General features: G+C 51.0%; 2 protein-coding genes across 3 annotated transcripts in view; both read left to right on the top strand.

The window, feature by feature from the left end:
* The first annotated feature begins 272 nt into the window (after positions 1-272).
* ACTB (actin beta) lies at positions 273-6108 on the top strand. Its single transcript, XM_077317184.1, has 6 exons — positions 273-468; positions 2706-2834; positions 3437-3676; positions 4166-4604; positions 4715-4896; positions 5223-6108. The coding sequence occupies exons 2-6, from the start codon at positions 2712-2714 to the stop codon at positions 5364-5366; spliced, it is 1128 nt and encodes a 375-aa protein (XP_077173299.1). The 5' UTR covers positions 273-468; positions 2706-2711; the 3' UTR covers positions 5367-6108.
* Positions 6109-8815: 2707 nt separating this feature from the next.
* FBXL18 (F-box and leucine rich repeat protein 18) overlaps positions 8816-16795 on the top strand; it is an 80635-nt gene continuing 72655 nt past the window's right edge. The window contains exons 1-4 of one of the 2 annotated variants that reach the window (XM_077317220.1): positions 8816-9183; positions 10376-10576; positions 12804-14341; positions 15539-15757. In XM_077317220.1, the coding sequence (XP_077173335.1) occupies positions 8890-9183; positions 10376-10576; positions 12804-14341; positions 15539-15757 (2252 nt within the window). In that variant the 5' untranslated portion in view covers positions 8816-8889. The remainder of the gene's footprint in view (positions 9184-10375; positions 10577-12803; positions 14342-15538; positions 15758-16795) is intronic. The other variant, XM_077317219.1, reaches the window with a different exon arrangement.

Below are 16795 nucleotides of genomic sequence, written 5' to 3'. Positions count from 1 at the left end.
GCCCTAGATCTCTCAGTTAGATGTGGGCACATTTTTGCAAAAAGGAAGAGGAGGAAAAAAAAAAGCTGCGCCCATGAGAACAACCCGCTGCAAAAAAAAAGAAAGAAGCCAAAATGCCCTCCCCCACTCGCAATCTCTCTCTAGCTCTCTTTTTTTTTTCTCTTCCTTGCAAGCGGGGCGGGGGGGGGGGGAATGCTGCAATGTGCAGCGAGCGAGTCGTGAGTGAGTGAGCGGCGCCCAGCCAATCGGAGCGGCCCGTTTCGAAAGTTGCCTTTTATGGCGAGAGCTCCGCCGCGCCGCCCCTATAAAACCCGGCGCCGCGCCGCGGGAGGACGTAGCCGTTAAGCGCGCTCGCCTTCGCTCCGTCTGCACCCGGGTGGGTCTCAAGCCGCCGCCGCCCCCTCCTCCCTCCAGGGCTTAAAGAGCAGATTTCCAAGCAAAAAAAAAAGACTTTGCAACTTTCAAAAGGTAGGGGGGTTTCTTTGCAAAACAACACAAGGATGTAGATAAATGCAAAGGGGGTAGGGGGTGGGTTTTGTGTCCGGGCTGCGTTTTATCGGCGTCTGCTGGCAGGGCTCGTGCTTGAAGGGGTTCTTGCATGGGTGCGCCCTTCGGAAAGGTGCTTTTGGGCATGCATCCGGGAATGTGCGCTGCATGGTCTTAATTTCTCGGAAGGAAGCCTATTGGAAGGGATGGCTGGGCAGGAGGCTAGCGGGGCCGGGGTGGGAAGCTGAAGTGGCGAAGTCAGCAATGGCAAGCGTTCCGTTCTTCCGAAGGTGGATCTTGACCTTAGGGCCGCCTGTGGGCTCCTAAGCCTCCTGTTGGAAGGGAGCCTTTCCGGTTTTCTCAATGCTCGAGTGGGAGAAGGCGCCGCCATTGGGCGCAGCGAGGTTTGGCTCCGGAGATTGGATTTGCGGAGCCCCCCCTCCCCGGCGTGGCCCTGAAGGGCGATTCTCTCCTTGGCTCTAATTGGATCTGGAGAGTCGGCCGCCATGCCACGAGTGGGGTGGAGAGAGGCGAGCCTCCCCCAGCAGCCAGGCCTGGGGGTCGCATCCAGTCTCGTGTATTGCTTCTGGTCTCCCTAATCTGCTGCGTCCTTTTTGCTGGGGGCGCCCCTTTGGCTTAAGAGGATTTGTGGCCCAGCTCAGAAACTGTGTGTGTGCGCGTGGAGGGGGGGGGGATAAGAGATTTTGCTTGTAAAAAAGGGGCTCTTTTCGAAGTCGAGGGAGGGTGGTGGGGAAGTCTAGGGTGTGACTTGGGGAGGAGGAGGTGGGGGGGGGGAGCCGGCTGCTTCCGGTGGATGAAGCCGGCATTTTTTTATTGTATGTGTGTCAAGCACATGGAGGAGGGGAGGGGGGGCGAGGAGGAAGAGGGCGGCGCCTTGTGGGGTGGGGAAGGAGATCAATCACGAGGGGGCCTTTCGGCGAAGGGGCTGCCCCTCCCACTGCTGAGAGGGTCTTTGTTTCCTGGACTCTGGATCCTTCCCTACTGGGAAAGGAAGGAGGGGCGTCGCCGAGGTTTGTGGAGGCCTCTGAGCATTGCTTCAGGGAGATACAACCCCCCCCCCTCCCGTGTTTAGTGCAGAAGGATCTTTTTTTCTTTGCACCTTTAATTCCAATGCTCCAGGCATCTTAACTGGCAGGTGGCTAGTCCTCATGAACGGTCATAGGGGGTAAAATCTAAACCAGGTTGGCCAATGGGTGGCTTAGAGAAGGAAAAGCTGCCAAGTACAGCCAGGTGCTCAGGTATGCAGGGAGGTTACCCAAGGAAAGGGAAATTCTGGTTTTAAAATTATAACTTGGCAAGGTCGTTAGTTTTCTGTGCCTAGGAGACACTTCCCCAAACCAGGCGGATTTGTGTTTCATCTGCAGGGAAGGGCTATCCTACAGAATTTCCTCCAGGGCCCAGAGGTCCTGGCAGGAGGGAGGGTAGTAAGGACCAGTATCTAAACGATCCAAAAAAAAAAAAAGCCAAACTAATTAATTGTGAAGAGGAACCAGCTCCTCTGGTCAAGATAAAAAATCTCTGGGAATTCAGTAGGTGTTTCTCTTCAGACTGCCTTTTAGCATGAGTTAATGTAAAAACCCAGCCTGCAAGACTGGACAAACTAGTTGCAGAGCTGCTCTGTGTTGGGTGGGGACCTGGGGTGAGTCCCTGGAGAGAGGCAGAGGGGGGAATCTGGGGGACCCGCCCTCATTTTGAAGCTCTGGGCCATTAACGTCCTCCCTGTGCTGTCTGCAACACCCATTTTCGACCAGGCCTTCCCCCCCCCCCCATGTGCGTGAGTGTGCTCCTCTTGCAGAGTGGCGCCCAGACATATGCTCAGTCAGGGCTCTCTGGGAAGCGGGGGTGGGTTGGGATGGAGGGAAGGGCGTGGCCTCTGTGAGCAAACCCTCCAAAAGCTGGCTCTAACCATTCCCTTTTATGGTCATAACACGGGCCAGTGTGTAGGGGAGGACTTCCTTTGTCCCGAATGGGTAGGAAGATGCGATACGCACCCTCTAGTGGCTGAAAAGCGGAAGTACTCGAGAGATGACAAAACCTAAGATGCCGGGAGGAAGTGGGTGGGGCTGGACCAGCTCTGGTGCTGCATGCTCCTGCTGGATCTCGCTAGATGGCTCTGGGCTTCTGATTGACGGCGCCGTGCTTCTTTGTGCAAGGGACAGATTCTTCAACTTGTGCAATTTCTTTTTCTCCCCTCAAAGATCGCCATGGATGATGATATTGCTGCACTCGTTGTTGACAATGGCTCCGGAATGTGCAAAGCCGGTTTTGCGGGGGACGATGCTCCCCGTGCCGTGTTCCCCTCCATTGTGGGTCGCCCCAGGCACCAGGTACGTACAGGTGGTGATTCGGGGTTCACTGTAAGGCGGAGCAAAACAGTCACTTGCAGTTTTCCACTCCACTAACTCTTACTACACTTGTTTGTGATGGCCTGGAAGGACCCAAAAGAAGCTGCTTTGCATTAAAGCTGGATTTACTAGTTGTTCTACGCTAGTTAGGCTGGACTAGCAGCAGTTTCTGGAACTTTTAAGTACCTGTAACTACAGAGTAGCCTGAAGTCAACTCTCCAGTTAATTACTCTTTTGGATGCTGGGAAGTTGTCACAGATAGTGGCTAATGGTATGCTGTGGATTACATGGTAGAAAGAGTGGCTTTTAGAGTAATTTAGTTTTAACCCACTGGGTGAGCTCGCCTTCCAAAGATTCCTTGAGTTGAACCAGATGGACCTCTACCAACAAAGATGAGGAATGCAGTTTCCCTGCTCTGCTGTCATTCAGAATTGCATATAGGGGAGTGAAACTGTACACCTCATTACATGGGGAAGCCACTGTTTTACTGTTCTGGCCTGCTGCAGTGTGAGGCTCAAGCCTAAAGTATTCCGTTTAGTCCTGGGATGGGTTTGGTTCTTGAGCTCTGTGCCTTCTCTCCTCAGGGTGTGATGGTCGGAATGGGCCAGAAGGACAGCTATGTCGGTGACGAGGCGCAGAGCAAAAGAGGTATCCTGACCCTGAAGTACCCCATTGAACACGGCATTGTCACCAACTGGGACGACATGGAGAAGATCTGGCACCACACCTTCTACAACGAGCTGAGAGTTGCCCCCGAGGAACACCCTGTGCTGCTAACAGAGGCTCCCCTGAACCCCAAAGCCAACAGAGAAAAGATGACACAGGTAAAACACGCCGTGTGCATTTCCCTCCCCTTTTTGCTCCCGTTTAAACAGCTATCTGTCAATGTTTTCGTTCATCTCAATTTTATTTTATTTGCCAATCTCTGCAGGGTTTTCCTTTTCCTGGTCTGAATCTCTCTCTTGCTGGATCTTGAAAGGTTTTTGTTTTAATTCATTCTGTCCTGAAACTTGCTTTCTTCTTGACTTGGCTAGTGATTTCACCTGAAGCTATTGCAGCCTTTTTGACTAACTCTTCTGACTTGCTTTGGTTGACTTTGTAACACGTCATGTTGTGAGACGGGATGGCGGTGGGATCGGCACAACGCGAGCGTAATCCTTAACAATCTGACCTGTTGTGTCCTCCCCATGTTTGACTGGCATGGGCCGATTTCCTCGCTGTTTGACACGGATCCCTATCCTCTGAGCATGACTGGAGTACATTGTAGCTTGCCGGCGTCTTTTAACTGTAGCGCCTTTCTTTTCCGACCCTAGATCATGTTTGAGACTTTCAACACTCCAGCCATGTACGTCGCCATCCAAGCTGTGCTGTCCCTGTACGCCTCTGGCCGTACCACTGGCATTGTGATGGACTCAGGTGATGGTGTCACCCACACTGTGCCCATCTATGAAGGCTACGCCTTGCCCCACGCCATCCTCCGTCTGGACCTGGCTGGACGCGACTTGACCGACTACCTCATGAAGATCTTGACCGAGAGAGGCTACAGCTTCACCACCACAGCCGAAAGAGAAATCGTGCGCGACATCAAAGAGAAGCTGTGCTACGTCGCCCTTGACTTCGAGCAGGAGATGGCCACCGCCGCGTCCAGCTCATCCCTGGAGAAGAGTTACGAGCTCCCCGACGGTCAGGTGATCACCATTGGAAACGAGAGGTTCAGGTGTCCAGAAGCCCTCTTCCAGCCCTCTTTCTTAGGTAAGTCGGAAGATGGCCTGCAGACGCCCTTCGCTGGGAAGGTGTAACTGTCTTGGCTGCGGGTCCTTTGCCACCAGCTAAAGTCATATCGTTCGCTTCCTTTCTGCCAGGTATGGAATCTTGCGGCATCCACGAAACCACCTTCAATTCCATCATGAAGTGCGACGTCGACATCCGTAAGGACCTGTACGCCAACACCGTCCTGTCCGGCGGTACCACCATGTACCCTGGCATTGCCGACAGAATGCAGAAGGAAATCACAGCCCTGGCGCCCAGTACAATGAAAATCAAGGTAAGCTTCCTGGGCGTGACATAACACCTTGTTCCTCTGGAGGGGGGTGGGAAAGGACAGGTGCTCTGGCCTACCCAGGTGGTTGCGCACACATGCAGCTGAGAGGGGTGAACTACCTGCTAGGCTTACCAGTGGTAAGACTAAAACATCTCAGCCTCCAAAGGATCCCTTAATGGCACTTTGGGAATTACCCTATTAGTAATGGAGCCAGGTTTTGGTTACACTTTCCGGGCAAGGCTCGACTGCTAGCCTGGCTTGCAAGGCACGCACCTTGTGGGCCTGGCCTTTTCCGCATCTCAAATGTCCCTTGCTTTTCCTCTCCACAGATCATTGCCCCACCTGAGCGCAAATACTCCGTCTGGATCGGAGGCTCCATCCTTGCCTCCCTGTCCACCTTCCAGCAGATGTGGATCAGCAAGCAAGAGTACGACGAATCCGGACCGTCCATTGTCCACCGCAAATGCTTCTAAAAACAACAACAAAAAAAGGACTAGTTAATGACCATTATAACATCTTTCTCTTCTTTTTTTTTTGACAAAAAAAAAATTCCCCCCCGTAACTGCGCATAAAACAAAGAGTTGAGATTGGGCATGGCTTTATTTGTGTTTTTTGGCGCTTGACTCAGGATATAAAAACTGGAAGGTGAAAAGTTGACGGCAGCATTTCTTTTTTTTAAAAAAAAAAAGTTGGAGTGAATGCCCCCTCCCCCCCAAAAAAAGTTCTACAATGCATCTGAGGACTTTTGATTGTACATTTGTCGTTTCTTTTTCTTTGTTTTGTTTTTAAATTGCCATTCCAATATAGTATAACGCATTGAGAGGGAGTTAAACCAGCCTCTACGAAGGCGACAGCCCAGCCCAAAGGGAGCCGAAATAACCAGCTGGTGTCCTAGCGGGAGGTCTTGCTTGTGTGTAAATTTATGTAACCCAACAAGTGTCTTTTCTGTATGCTACGCCTTAAAACAAAACACACACTTGGTCCTTTTTTTTTTTTTTAAGGTCTTTTTTTTTTGGTCAAGCAAAACTAGGGGCTTGCGGCTGTCTCTTCTTCCCAACTTAGATGTGAAGGCTTACAGTCTACCCCCCCTTCCCGTCCCATAGGGGAGTCATTACACAAATTGGTGCCAGTATGTACACAGGATACAGGGGGGTTGGGGGGCAAAACTGTACACTGACTTAAGAACAGTTCTAAATAAAGATGCACACGATAGTAGATACTTGGCTGGTGTTTGGTTCTTTGTTGGGGAGGGGATCTTGACGGGTTAGACTCAGAGGAGACCTCCAGCAGAGCTTGCCCTTCAATCCCCCAGTATGAGCTGGACACCCAAGAAGTTTGCAGTGGCTGACGGGAGGGAGTCTCGTGTCGCTCTCTAAAACTTGCTGACCTGGATAATTCAATACTTGGCCGACAGTCCTTTCTACCAGAGGACACGTTTGTCCAGACGCTTATCTGCTGTTGCCTGTGAGGCTGGAATGTGAGCTTTCGACAATGCAGCTATAGCTAGTATGCAAGTAGAATCCTAGAACCGCAGTGTTTAAAAGGAAGGGCTGGCTTTCAGGTGGCATCCAGTTTGAGATGCAGGCACAGCAGATAAAAGCCCTGTCCGTACCCCCTGGCAAGTGGAGGCTGGTTCCTGGTTATGGTGAAAGAACACGGTAGGAAGGGCTTCATGTGAACACTGTTCTCTTGTAGCAATGGGACTCTGACACACACCTAGCTCTGGAGTAGCTTAACCTCAAGGCTTCTGTGTGACTTCGGTCCATGCAGGCTGCAGACGTCAGGCCTGGTGTAACTTCAGGTCATGCAACATGATAGAGCTTTGGAGTTTAGTCTTCCCAGTATAATTTTTTACAGAATGATTCTCCAGCTTGTTAGTTTGACTCCCACAAGAATATCCAAGGGGAGTATTGTATGAAATGTGTGATTTAGCTCCCTGCAGAAGGGCCAATAAGGGACTCTTAGCTGAGTATTAGGGAATAGAATTTAAGCTCCACTTTGGATTATCAAGAAGAGTCCTGTTACGGCTTAATATATGTTATATACTTTTGGAGCAGCAATAAAAAACTAAAAAATAAGCCCTAAAATGTATACAGTATGTTAAACCTAAAGACTAGAAGCCCTTATACTTTGCTAGGATAGTTCTGATTTACCCATGAACACATGAAGCTGCCTTAATACAGAATCAAACCTTTTGTCCAGCAAAGTATAATAAAAATCAAATATTTAGTCAGTCTGATAAAAGCTTCTGGACTACCTGCGTGCCAATGATATGAAAAAGCTGACTGAATAAACTTGAAGGGTGTTTAAAGCGGATTACGGTTTATTTAAACAACTTCCTGGTGAACTTGGGAGAAGGTGTTTCTTGTAAAACTTTAAATTGTAAAGGAACTATATTCCCTTTAAAAATTAAATGCACACTTTCTCCCCCCCACACACACACACAATTGGTGATGGACTATAGGAGTACCTCCTTTGGGGGCGGGTAGAACTGATCCCCCTGGTTCAAACTTTTTCAAACTTGGGGAGTATTTTGTGGGAAGGTATCAGCAGCTCTGTTGCAAATTTGGTGCCTTGACCTCAAAAATCAGCCTCCAGGGCAGCATACCCCTAGATAGATTCCATTATACCCTATGGGGATCATCATTGACTATAAATGTCCCCATAGGGTATAATGAACCTGAAAAAATTCCAAAGTGTTTGCTGAATCCCAATATCATAGTGGGATGCAGGAATATCCAGAAATAGTGATTTTTTGGGGTTTTGATATACACGATTTGGCCCGGTGGACAATTCTGTGTAGCTGAAAAGCTGCCATAGTTTGGGGAAGTTACACATGGCTTCTGTTCACAGTGGTGGTAGCTGTTGTTTGTTGAGAGAGATGATGTGGAAAATGTTTTCATGGTACAGTCTTAGTTACACCCTAATAAATCCAATGAAGTCCAATTAAGTCAGTAATCTTAAAAAGGACGTAACAATGCTTAGGAAAGCAAAGGGAGTGATCTACCATGCAGGGTTCTGTGAACATCTGTGATTTTGCAGAGGCAGAAAAACCAGCTGTACGCCATGCTGCTTCTCCTCCTACAGACATATACAAATGCTATTTAAATTTATGAAAAGAGGGACTGCAGCATGTTTTATACTATTAAACATACTTCCTGTGTGTAACTGCCACAGGGGAAAGAAGTAATAAATCTGCAGAACTGCCCATTAAAGCAGGCCTTGTGTGGTACTTATCTCACCACCACAATTTACCTTTCAGGGACTTAAATGCCACAAAACTCTTTATTTAAGCCGTGCTTTCTCATTTCCCATTCACCCATTTGTGAAACTGAATGGGTGCGTGTGAATTCATTTTTAATACATTTTCAAAATGGGTTGAAGATTTATTGGGTGAATATGACCATATATGGTCATGCTGAACCTCCCCCCCCCCGGCAATGGCCAATGAGGGGCTGGGAGGGGCTCCAGGTGGGCGTGTCCACAGCGCGGCGTCCCCACCAAATACTGCAGGTGGCGCCACTTTTGGGGTTTCTCGAAGCCTGAGGGGCATGTTTTAGGGGTTCCTGTGGTAAAAAAAGCTGAGAAAATGCTAAATTCCCCTTCAGAGTTGCACCAGGGACGCCTGGCCCGAGGCGTACTGAAGCATTATTTTCCTTTTATTATAATACCCGTCTGTGAGGAAAATGCCACGGCCCTCGCAATATTATATGAGGAGAAAGCGGAGTCCCCAGTCGCTGCCCTCTTCATGGGAATCCTGCAAATCAGCTCTAAAGCTGAGGAAACCCACATTTTCCCCCCACTTTGTGAGGCGAGGCGCTGTCAGAAAATGGCGCGCGGGGAAAGCTCGTGTTTTTACGCTTCACTTGGGGAGGAGAAAACACGGGCATTATAACCCGGGCTCCTGGCAACAGCTGAGGCGTCAAAAAGCCGGATTCGCCCCACTGCGAGCGAGAGGAAGGGAAGGAAAGAAGGACACCGGCTTCCTCCTTCAAGATGGCGGACGGGGGCGGGCGCCGCCCTTCTCAAGATGGCGCCGGCGGCTTCGCGGCCGCTCCCAAAATGGCGGCGCGGGAGAAGCCCGCGGCGGCGGCGGCGGCGGCGACGAGCGAGCCTTCGGAGAGGCAGGAGGAAATGAGGAGCAGCCTGCGCCGGAAACGCAGCGTTACTCCGGAGCCGGCAGCGAGGAAGCCGTGTGGTGCAGGAGGCCCGGCGAAGCGGCGTCCTGGCCGAGCCTCTCCTCTCAGCGGCGGGGGGCTGCCGGCGACCATGGCCGGCTGCGGCGGAGAGGTAGGAGGCCTCGGATGCCATGGCGACCGCGGCCTAGGGGGCTTCCTCCCCCCCTCCCCCCTTGTCTCGCAGAGGGAGCCTCGCGTGGGTCGCCATGGCAACCTCCCTGAGAGAAAAAGGAGGCCCACGAGGCTTGGGTTGTCAGCTCCCGCCTGGAGAATTCCTGGAGATTTGGGGATGAGGATTTCGTCCAGAATCCGTATTCATTGATTTCATGTGTTGCCTAGGGTTGCCATATCCAGGTTGGAGAGTAGGGGATGGAGCTGGGCCAGGGGATGGGGGGAGAATAGGAACCTCAGTGGGGCACAAGGCACAAGGAGTCCGCCCTCCAAAGCATCCATTTTCCCCAGGGGAAGATATTGGTTTGAAGCAGCAGAACAAATTTTGAGTCCAGCCACACCTTTAAGACCAGCAGGGCTTAATTCAAGGGATGAGCTTTCGGGTGCATGCCCACTTCTTGACATTGTATCTGAAGGATACAATACTTGCACATGAAAGCTCATCCCTTGAATAAAATTCTGTTGGTCTTAAAGGGGCTGCTGGAGTTGAGGTGCAATTCGAGGGGGTCCCCCGGTCTCACCTGGAGGCTGGCATCTCTGTATGTACCCTACCTTCCACCCCCATGGGAACACAAAACCGTTCTCTTCCATTTAATCCTCTGGACTTCCATTTAATCCTCTGGACTTGCTAGGGTTGTTAATTATCATTACTATTAACAAACGCTTGGGGCAACTAACATCAATAAAAACACAAACAAAATAAATATAAGGCATTTACAAACAGTAATTAATAAAAACAAACTAAAAACCCTCTCGGGTGCTCTGGTTCTGCCCTCCATGGGTGAGAGTAATTCTGGTCTCATCTAATAGGAAACCAAAAACATGGTAAGTATACGGAGGGCGCTAGCTGTTAAATAAAGGATCCTTTTGTGTGCAAAGCAAATGCTCTATACTAATTTAATCATACCATGTGTTCAAACAGATGCTATTGTGGAGGGCCTTTAGGTGTATAACAACAGCAGGTATGCTTGAACACATGAAACTGCCTTACACCAGTCCTGTTCTACTATGAATATGCACACATTCTGTGAACATTTGATTTTTCCTTATGCATGCATTAAGCAATTGACATGTTACATTCAAGGCACGTACAGCTGAACGCCTGATTTAAAACCCACATTCTCTTCTTGCAGGGAGCAACCGTTGAGGGCAGCGAGGAGCTCTCAAACAGCATGAACTTGATGGACTTTTCAGACGAGATCCTCTTGCACATCCTGAGATACATCCCGGTCTCCGATCTTGTCCTGAACATCCGGGGAGTGTGCCGGAAACTAGCCGCTCTCAGTCTAGACAAGAGCCTCACCCACCTGGTGAACCTGCACAAGGACTATCAGGTAGAGATAATCCCTGAGGAACCGTGTGATGGGGCAGGGGCCAGGAGATTTGGCCCTTTCTGGAAGTGTTGGGTTTTATTCAGGTGTTCATGCAAGAAGGCTGGAGATATATACATGAGACAGAGAGAAGGGTTTCTTTTTTACTGGCCTTACCTCTTAATACAAAAGAGACCACTTTGAGGTGCTTCCTCAGTCTGTTTGAGGAGAATCCCCTTAACTATTCACTTGTCCTCTTAGCCACATTTGGGTCTGTGCTTTTAGGGGGTGAGGAGAATGTTAGGGCCTTTCCCAGACCATCTCCTACTGGCAGTGCAAGAGGTTGCTCTGGTCAGCTGTATTCAGAACGTGCTCCTCTCTGGCTGATGTTATCGTAGTGTCGCCAAGGCATATCATGTGTGAAAAAATCTCTTAAAAGCCCTTCAAATCAGAGTTTAAACAAAGTATAATTTTTTTCAAAGTTCAAATCAAATTAAAAAACCTTTATTGGGCATTTGTTATGCTGATCATGCAATGTCAAGAAATCACAAATGGGGAAAAAATTCCCAAGAGGAGGAAGAAGGAGGGATATGAACCTGTTTTGTTCTTGCTGGGCTGCTTTTGGTTTGGTTGTTGTGTTGTTGTTTTTTAAATTGGGATTTTAAATGCCTTTTAGAAAAGGCGGGGAATGTTCAGCTGAGTAGTTTGTTTGTAGGCCTTTTAAGAACTCATTACCAGTCATTAACTCTGGAAATATTTGTATCGTAAGCCACCTTGAGGCTGGGAGTTGCAAGATCTAAACAATCTTAAATAAATCTCCTCTGGCATTTCCTTTTTAAACCAGAGGCAACCAGTCAGTGCATTCTGATGGCTCTGACCAAACTGCTCAGGGACCATTCCCCCACCCAGTATTGACCATTTCCCCACCCTCTCTGAAATAAGCTTTGAAAGGGTGATCTGTCTCATAGGCTGAATGTATTGAAAGGTAACCCTCCCTCCCCCAGTTTGAAACAGAGGCTGGAGTCTCTGGGGTTGGCCTCCTCACTCAGACAGTCTGAAGAAGGCCTTCAGGTTTCTGTTGATACAGATTTCTCATTACCTGGATGGAGGGGAAGGGATGCTGGCTTAGTGGTAGAGCTCTAAGAACTGTGACTGGCCCAAGGTCACCTAGCTGACTGCATGTGGAGGAGCAGGGAATCAAACCAGGTTCTCCAGATTAGAGTCCATTGCTCTTTAGCCACTAAACCATGCTGGCTCTCAGGTGATATGTGAGACCCCTGCTTGAGACCCTGGAGAGCTGCTAACAGTCTAAGTAGCCAATATTGGGCATACTTGTGCCTTTCAACCAGCATTTCGTTAGCGAAACGCTTTGAAGGCCCCTGTGCCATTTTTACAGCTCTTGGACCACCTTTTTTGTAGCACCGTGAAGACGTTGCTGGCAGGCCCAGAAGCAGCACACTCCTTTCAGGCAGGCTGTGCGTTGCTAGCAACAGGCCCGTTTCCTCGGTGGCGAATGATCCTCAAAATTCCCTGGGAGACTCAGGTTACAATCCCTGTGGAGCTGATTGGTTGAAGATGGGCCAGAGCTTCCCTCCCAGGGAATGTTATGAGGACAAAACGGTTGGGAAGTTATGCTTTCTGCCCTGAACTCCTTGAGGGAAGGAAGGGCTGGATGTTCTCAGGGTAACTGGAGGGTTCCTAAGTCCTGATTTGGATGCCCCAGGCTAGCCTGAGAAGCTAAGCAGGGTTGGCCCTGGCTAGTCCTTGGATGGGAGGCCACCGAGGAAGTCAAGGGTTGGCAGGCCATGGCAAAATATCTCTAGCCTTGACAGGCCCACTAGGGGTCGCCCTGGGTCAGCTGTGATTTTCTATTACGATGATGATTTATTCAAGTTCTATGCTTCCTTTCCCTGAAGGCTCAGGGCAGCTTACAGGGCAATATCGTAAAATGCCTTGTCATTCAAACAATTGCCAAAAGCACAAACAGAACCTATCGCTGCATACTTCGTCCCCATTCCTGGAGCAAAAGAGGGAGCGCATTTACCATCTCAGTGATATTCTAGTAGCGTGGTTTCTTAATTAGGGAGGCCAGCAGTTTTAATGGTCCCTGCTTGCTTCAACCGTAGGCCGGGCAGAACAGTTCTGTCTTGCAAGCCCTGTGGTGGAGCGGCAGGTGTCACTTGATGGCACTTTGAACCCTCAGGGGTTCCTGAAGGGTTTTATTTATTTAGTTTTTGTTGTTTCCTCTCAGGTGGACAAAGATAAAGTGAAGCAGCTGATGAGAGCGATCGGAAAAGAGATTCAGGAGCTGAACATGGCCGGCTGCTACTGGTTGCCCAGTTCCACCGTCGACCAGGTGATCCACTGCAAGAACCTGGTGCGCCTGAACTTGTCTGGCTGCCACCTGACCTCCCTCCGCCTCTCCAAGATGCTCTCGCCCTTGCAGCGCCTCCGCTCACTGACCATCGATGTCAACCCGGGCTTTGACGCCTCCCACCTGAGCAGTGAGTGCAAAGCCACCCTGAGTCACGTGCTGGAGCTGAAGCAGACCCTCTACACCCCCTCCTACGGGGTGGTCCCCTGCTGCACCAGCCTGGAGAAGCTCCTCCTCTACTTTGAGATCCTCGACGGGTCCCGCGTCATCCTGTCCGGCCAGTTGATGGTGGGCGAGAGCAACGTGCCCCACTACCAGAACCTGCGGGTCTTCTACGCCCGCCTCGCTCCCGGGCGGGTCAACGAGGACGTGGTGCGGCTGTACTTGGCGGTGCTGAGTGACCGGACTCCGGAGAAGCTCCACGCCTTCCTCATCTCCGCCCCCGGGGGCTTTGCCGAGAGCTTCACCGTCAAGAACCTTTTGGACTCGATGGCCCGGAATGTGACGCTGGACGCCCTGCAGCTGCCCCGGTCTTGGATGAACGGCTCCAGCCTCCTGCAGCACTTGAAGTTCAGCAACCCCGTCTACTTCAGCTTCAGCCGCTGCAGCTTGTCCGGGGGCCAGCTCATCCAGAGGGTCCTCAACGGCGGCAAGGACCTCCGCAGCCTGGTGGGCCTGAACCTCAGCGGCTGCGTCCACTGCCTTTCCCCGGGCTCCCTGCTGCGGAAGGCGGAGGACGACATCGACAGCGGCATCGTGGCCACCCTCGTCACCTCCTGCTGCCGCCTCCGGCACCTGAACCTCTCTGCCGCCCACCACCACAGCGCCGACAGCCTGGGCAAGCACCTGTGCCAACTCCTCACCCACCTGAAGTGCCTCCTGTCTCTAGCCCTGCCCGTCTGCTCCGTTGCCGACCTTTCCGCCACAACTGCCGACAAACCGTCTGTGCAGCCGGCGAGCGGCATCGCCTCGCAAGGCTTTGGGAAGAAGGTCCGCATCGGGGTGCAGTCTTGGCCCAGGAACTGCCTGGAGCAGGGGAATGCCAAGCCCACCGTGTTCTGGACTCTCCTCACAAGCCTTCCCTATCTGAAGAAGCTGGAGCTGATCGGGTCCAGTTTCTCCTCGGCCATGCCCAGGAACGAGCCGGCGATTCGGAACGCGCTGCCCCCCTGCAGCCGGGCGCAGCACGTGGGGGACTCGGAAGTGGCCGCCATCGGCCAGCTGGCTTTCTTGCAGAGCCTCACGTTGGCGCAGCTGCCCAATATCCTGACGGGCTCTGGGCTGATTAGCATCGGGGCCCGGTGCCAGCATCTGAGGACTCTTTCCTTGGCCAACCTGGGCATGATGGGTAAAGTGGCATACATGGCGGCCCTCATGGACATGCTAAAACACTGCAAATGCCTGCGAGATCTCAGGTGAGGGCGTCGTGCCTTTTCTTGCGTATTTGGGCCACAGGCAGATCCCATGGTGGTCATCTTGTTTGGCCAGTGTTGTTGTTTTCATGCACACTTGCGGTGGCGGACAACTCGGGAAATTAAGGAGTTGCTTCTCCATCTGATTAATGGAGCCAACTTGGTGTAGATGCTGGCGGCTTCTAATCTGGCGAGCCAGGCTTGGTTCAGCTTCATGGCCCCAAAGAACGACTACATTTTAGTGAGTCTCCAGTCCAAAATGCAGTTTGGCGATGATTACGCAACAGTGTCGCCTGGTGGGTGAGGTAGGGTATTGCAATACCCCTGCTTTTTGACTAGAACGACCCTTTGAGAGGAAGCTCTTAAATATATTTTCAGCCTTGGGAGAAACATTACCTGCTTTGACTCTGGAGCATGTACTTTGCTGCCTCTGGTCTCAGGTGTGGTACATGATGTCACCATCATGTACTTCCCAAGTCAGAAACCTCTCGTGGGAGGCCACTCAAGTTGTTTGCATGCAGTCCTCCTCCCCACTTTCCTTCTTTGCCCCCCCACTTCACCCCCTCCATGCTGGCAAGCAGGAGCTCAGTCTGTTTCCACAGGCATCAAATGGCAAATAGACCCCCAGAAAATGTGTGTGCATGCATACCAACCAGTCATTTGTGGTGCCCAGATGGCCTGGGAAAGCTCTATGTTTGTGTTGGTGTTGGGAGAGATGACTCTTGCCCTTTTAGCAAGTTTTCCTGCTTGGTTTCACAGAGCCAGTTTGTAGTCTTGGTGTTTGGGGGGGCCACAGTGTAAGAGCTTCTGGAGTTCTGCCACCGCTGGTGGAGCTCCCGATGGCTCCTGGGTTTTGGCCACTGTGTGACACAGAATGTTGGACTGGATGGGCTCCTGGCCTGACCCAGGAGAAAAGATGACAGCCGTATATGTGTCCTCCTCCCCCCTGGTCAAGCGCATGGGTAAAAACCCCCTGCTTACATGTGTGCATAGTTTTCCAGGAGATTCTCAACCATTTAGTGAACTTTCCAGCCACTTGCTTAAGAGAGCAAGGGGAGTGCTAAACAGAAAACAGCCCGAGAGTTCAGTGCTGTGCCCAGTTGAGGTCCCCTCCCCACGGGTCCCCTGCTCTGACGCTCTCCCTTGAGGAACCATGCGCACAGCGTACGGCTGATCCTTTTTCTCGTGTTCTTCCTGCAGGCTGGAGCAGCCCTACTTCAACGCCAACACCCAGTTCTTCCAGGCCCTGAGCCACTGTTCCTCCCTGCAGCGCCTGTGCATCATCTCCCGGAGGGGGACGCTGCAGCCGGATGCCGTCACGGCCTTCATGACTGCTTGCCTCGAGGTGGTCATGTTGCACATGTTTACGGGGGAGTCCCTGACGGTTTGCAAGAGCCTTCAGCAGTCCCTGATCCGGAGGTGAGTGCAGCTAACCTGTGGAGAAGGTGGATGTCTGGGTTTTATTCCTCCCTGGGGGCAACAACTTTGTCTAGCTTTAAATAGGCCTGAGCATTCCTTAGCTGTGCCACCAGGGCTAGAGAGGTGGCAGCTTCCTCTTGTAAACCTCGGTGCAGTAGGCTTGCCTCCTTGTGCAGTAGACTTGCCTATGGACTTCTGTGAAATCGACTGATCTCCATGTGCAGTAGGCTTGCCTCCTTGTGCAAGAGACTTGTCTCCATGTGCCATAGACTTGCCTGTAGACTTCTGTGTAATAGGCTGCTCTCCATGTGCCATAGACCTCTGTGCAATAGACTTAACTCCCTGTTTTCACCTCCTCTGCTCTTTGCCTTGTGCCTTTGATACCTCAGGGATGGGGGAGGCAGCCTTTCTGCCCTCTCTTCTGTTCCCAGCTTGGTGTGGTTAAAGGTTATGACTATCTTAGTGGTTGTGCCTTCAGAAAATCATTCTTGGCTCTGGTGTAATTCCCCCCCCCCCCCCCCAAAAAAAAAAATCTGCCCCAGTAGCAGTGATTTGCTCAGTTCATGTCGGCTAGTTTGTGAAGGGAGGTTTTGTTAAGCGTTGCCGAAATGCTGTCTGACACATTTTGAAAGGCTAGGAGAAGCTGGCCATTGTGGGTTTTCCAGTCACACGGCCTGGTCGCTTTAGTCCCTGACGTTTTGCCGTTATTTGTTGTCTGGAGTCTTCTGAGGTAGGTAAGATAGGATTCTCTCTGTGCTAAAGTGTGGAATGTGTGAACCGTTGTTGGGCCTTTTATCTAGGCAAAGTGTTGCCTGTTGCTACGGCACTTCCAGAGGGGGGAAATGAAGGATGAAATACTTAGCCTGGACGGTTTTGAATTAAGAAACCGAAAAAAGGCAAAAGGAATATGAACACGAGGCCTGATATTGTGAACACAATACCTAACCGATGAAAATTTAAAATATACAATACGTATATGTATTTTCAATTTTCATTCTGTACCATTACCAGGCTGCACAGTACTTCTACTGTGCTGCT

Source organism: Paroedura picta, chromosome 17, assembly GCF_049243985.1.
Source record: "Paroedura picta isolate Pp20150507F chromosome 17, Ppicta_v3.0, whole genome shotgun sequence".
Taxonomy (NCBI): Eukaryota; Metazoa; Chordata; class Lepidosauria; order Squamata; family Gekkonidae; genus Paroedura; species Paroedura picta.
This window is presented reverse-complemented; position numbering and strand designations above follow the sequence as displayed.